This window comes from Fundulus heteroclitus, chromosome 9 (assembly GCF_011125445.2).
Source record: "Fundulus heteroclitus isolate FHET01 chromosome 9, MU-UCD_Fhet_4.1, whole genome shotgun sequence".
Classification (NCBI taxonomy): domain Eukaryota; kingdom Metazoa; phylum Chordata; class Actinopteri; order Cyprinodontiformes; family Fundulidae; genus Fundulus; species Fundulus heteroclitus.
This window is the reverse complement of record NC_046369.1, coordinates 27,428,135-27,431,990: the sequence shown is the minus strand read 5'-3', so window position 1 is coordinate 27,431,990 and position 3,856 is coordinate 27,428,135. Positions and strand designations below refer to the sequence as shown.

Genomic DNA, 3,856 nt, shown 5'->3' with positions numbered 1-3,856 from the left:
AAGAAAAATGGCAACCATACCATTAATGCTTCACTTGCCAAGCACATCAGTTTAGGTAAAATGCCAAGTCTTGGTCAGTTTGTTTTTGCACCATCCTGTTTCCATTTAGAGATGAAGAACTGAACAGTGCTCTTTTAGATGTGTAAAGCTTGAAATTTTGTTTTACACCATAACACTTTCTTTCTGACCTCTATGCTGTGTTCTTTGGTCTTCTTGATGCTGTTTGTTCACCTGTGTTGTCTAACAAAGCTCTGAGGCTCTGGGAACAGCTACATTTGGAATGAGATTTATTGTTGTAGTGAGAATTACACACAAATATTTAGTAATTAAATCACTTGTGAAAGCAGTTGGTGGTTCTTGATTTTGAGTATCATATAAAGGAGGGTCAAATCAACAGCACAACAGACTTTTTAGAGTTTCATTTGTAAAAAACATAAAATACATGAAATTTGTGGGTGCAACATAACAAAATGTGGAACTGTCCAGAAATACTCTTGCAAATAACTTTTTGCTGCTATTCAATTTTTTGTAGAGAAAACCTGTTAGGTCCGAACTCTTCATCTTCATAGCTTGTGCTAAACCTTTCGTGGTAGCGAGAAAAACAACTTCAGGATGTCATGTCCTCTTCAAACTGTCTCCTTAATCCCGAGTCAACAGCAAAGTAGAAGCAGCTCTGAGAACAAGAGAGATAAGGCTCTGGAATGTTTTCGGGTGACTTTTGCTTGTGGAAAAAGTCTTAGAAATAGGATGAACCAGCTGTGCTGAAATAACTCAGTTTTTCTGATTTGCTGGAAACGGCCTGAGGGAGAGATGAGTTGCGTGCTTGACGTACACGTCGCCATCCACCAGCTTTACTTCATAAACTTGTTGCTGTCAGAATCAAAACAAGACACAAAGAGTCACAAGTGCAGGAAGATGATTAACAAAGTTGCGAAACAATTACATCTTACTGTGCGCAACTGATGCCATCTTCCTGTGAAAAATCAAACTACAGTGACAAAATAACATTTTCATCATATCTAATGTTTACTTCAACCAAATAGGACAGGAGAGCAAAAACAGATGTCTAACACAGTTTTATTTTTTTTTAAAAACATCTATACTTTGCACTGGTATTGCTGCTATTTTGATTAAGTACAGTTATGCAAACTTATGTCATTCCTTTTATATAGTCCAAATTCATATCAAGAGGGGTTAACTATTTTACATTGATGTATGTAATGTATCATGGCAAGAATGGATTTATACAATTCTACAAGTGAATTTCTGTCATTATTAATCACAAATTCTACAGCAACTAATATTTTTCAAATCTGTTTTGAATTATCAATAATTATCTATAGAAATACTTTGTGTATTGCTATTTCTGACATTGTGCTGCTATAGTGAGTTTGCTTTTTTGGACTGCTGTTGCAACAAAGAAAGTTTTCAGGCTGGGATTAATGAAATAAACCTGTTGTATAATATTCTATTATTACACAATGTGAGTCAAATTCATGCTTTTCACTTGCATACAAGTCAGCATATGTACAAACAATAATTTGGAGAACACATAACTAATCAGACTTTTATGGCTTCACTTACCTCTAATGATGTGCTTGACTTCCCAGTTTTGAGATCATAGCCGTAGTCATGCCAGGGGCAGAAGACCTGCAAGACTCCATCAGCCTCCTCTATGTCCCCCTCACACAGAGGACCACCTGAAGGAATAGAAAAGAAAAACAGAAAACAGCTGAAGTACTACCAAGTGTTTTTAATTTTTTTTACTGACAAATGCTCACTGATGATGATTATCCAGCTGGAGCCCAGCTGGATAATCAAGTATGGATTTCCACAGCAGGATTCCACAAAATACATTGTTTTTGAAAAGCGCACTTAAAAAAAACAAACAAAACAATGCTGTTAATTCTGCTTGGTGTGTTTGGGTTAATGACATTACAAGAGGCACAACAATCAAACCGATTTGCCTTACTATTAGAGGAGATAATAGCTTATGACAGACTTTGTTATAAACTGGTGCTCTATTGAGCTCCATTCTACTCCAATCCTGGTTCCTCTGCACAAACCACTTTCCATGTGTTTTTTGTCAAATACTCCTGAAATTCATGCTGTGCTCGAAAATACTGCTCAAACGTTTTGCTTTTGTCATGTTTTGTAGGTTGAGCTTGGCTAAACAAAAAGGAAAATTATCTTAACACTAGTGAATAAACTAAAATGCACATTCAGAACAAGAAAAAGTAAAATGCTAAACACAAAGGAATGAACCAAGACAACGCCTAACCATAGTACAGAGCATGGGAATGAACTGATAAAGAAAACCCCAAAAATTAATATGGTAAAATACTCAGGAACAATCAGAAAGCCAACACAAATGAAAACCAAGACATGAACACCAGTGGCTCATAATAGCTGTAGTCCCACAGGACGCAACTAAACACAACAGAAAGGGGGATTTGATTTAAAACACTGGGAACAAAACAAAACAATATATATATATATATATATATATATATATATATATATATATATATATATATATATATATATATATATATATATATATATATATATATAGGCTATGCTTGTACCCAAATGGTGATCAGTTCTTTATGCCTTCTGTGATGTCACCAGAGGCATATAGACCTGGAAGCTTGTTTTTGGAAAGGTCCTCTTTATGGTGGATAAATAATATTTCAAAAGAAAAAAAAAAAGAAAAAAATATTTTATGTCGTTCTATAGTTAACAAACTATAGGCAACTTACAATTTGTTTGATTTTACACGGTTGCTTTAATCTCCATAGTGAATTATTTTTATTGTGGGAAGGGTTAGGGTGACTGACGATTTCTGAGATCTAGACGGTAGGGGGCAGAATGTTTTTATTTATTTATTTATTTATCATGCACATTCAGATGAATTTGCAAAAAAAAACCCACCGCCGTATACGTTGTCACTTAGGTGCGTTCATCATACATTCTGCCACCCGCTGCTTTCCTTTAAACTAAGCAGAAATGAAATGTGTTTTTACCGGAGTGAGCACAGCGGGCGTCCATGGCAAAAAACTGCCCATTGACATAAAAGAGGCAGACATCGCTGTCGCGGCCGACAGGGGAGTACATTAGACGGCAGGGCTTCTTGGAAAGCTCCGAGGCCGGCCCTATGTGTCTCCACGAAGCGCCCATCGTGTTCCCTCCGTCATCCTCCGAGCCAGAAGCCATAAGTAACCGCGGGTTTATATGGTTTTGTAATTTGCGGGGCTACAGCCCTTTCCTTCCTCTCGGGTGCGCAAGGTTGTCTGTCCTCTCCGTGCAAATATTCCATATTTAACCACCAGACTGACTACCGCGGCGCACATCCATTAGGACCGAGCAGCTGCTGCTGGCTGTGTCCGCCGAGCTGCTGCTGTCCGGCTGCAGACAAGCTAGACACACAGACGGGCTACCGCTCTGGCTCACTTGTTATTGTTATATATATATATATATATATATATATATATATATATATATATATATATATATATATATATATATATATATATATATATATATATATATAGATGAGGATGGTTATAATATTATAGATGACTTAGAATATTATGAGTTATTTATTTAATACGTTTTTTCTAAGAAATAACCCCTGAGCTCAAGCAACTATTAGATCTGCTCTAAACCATAATTACTACGTCTGCTTCGTCAGGACTGGACCCAGACGGACACTTCCTGTTCTTTGATTGTGGATCTGTTTCAGACAACGCTGCCTTGCTACATACTGCGTGCTTTGTTGGTGGCCTGTTGAGATCAAAAACAGATTCTGACCAGATTCCAAAATCGTGTGGTAACTGCTGAACATAACTTTTTA

At 36.9% G+C, this 3,856-nt stretch overlaps 1 protein-coding gene across 1 annotated transcript; it reads right to left on the bottom strand.

Annotated features, from left to right (window-relative positions):
- Positions 1–270: 270 nt before the first annotated feature.
- On the bottom strand, positions 271–3,440 carry si:ch211-212d10.2 (uncharacterized protein LOC557710 homolog). The gene is made up of 3 exons (XM_021321053.2): positions 3,027–3,440; positions 1,585–1,700; positions 271–870 (listed from the first exon to the last, which is right to left on the bottom strand). Exons 1-3 carry the CDS (start codon positions 3,214–3,216, stop codon positions 772–774), a joined length of 405 nt encoding a protein of 134 aa, XP_021176728.1. The 5' UTR covers positions 3,217–3,440; the 3' UTR covers positions 271–771.
- Between the last annotated feature and the right edge of the window lie 416 nt (positions 3,441–3,856).

What these genes read in the sequence shown, in the direction of transcription:
- si:ch211-212d10.2 (XM_021321053.2), bottom strand. Translation starts at nt 3,216, where the DNA reads ATGGCTTCTGGCTCGGAGGATGACGGAGGGAACACGATGGGCGCTTCG. An exon ending in CGCCCGCTGTGCTCACTCCG is followed by an intron (nt 1,701 to 3,026) that starts GTAAAAACACAT and finishes CTATTCCTTCAG; the next exon opens with GTGGTCCTCTGTGTGAGGGG. An exon ending in AGTCAAGCACATCATTAGAG is followed by an intron (nt 871 to 1,584) that starts GTAAGTGAAGCC and finishes TGATTCTGACAG; the next exon opens with CAACAAGTTTATGAAGTAAA.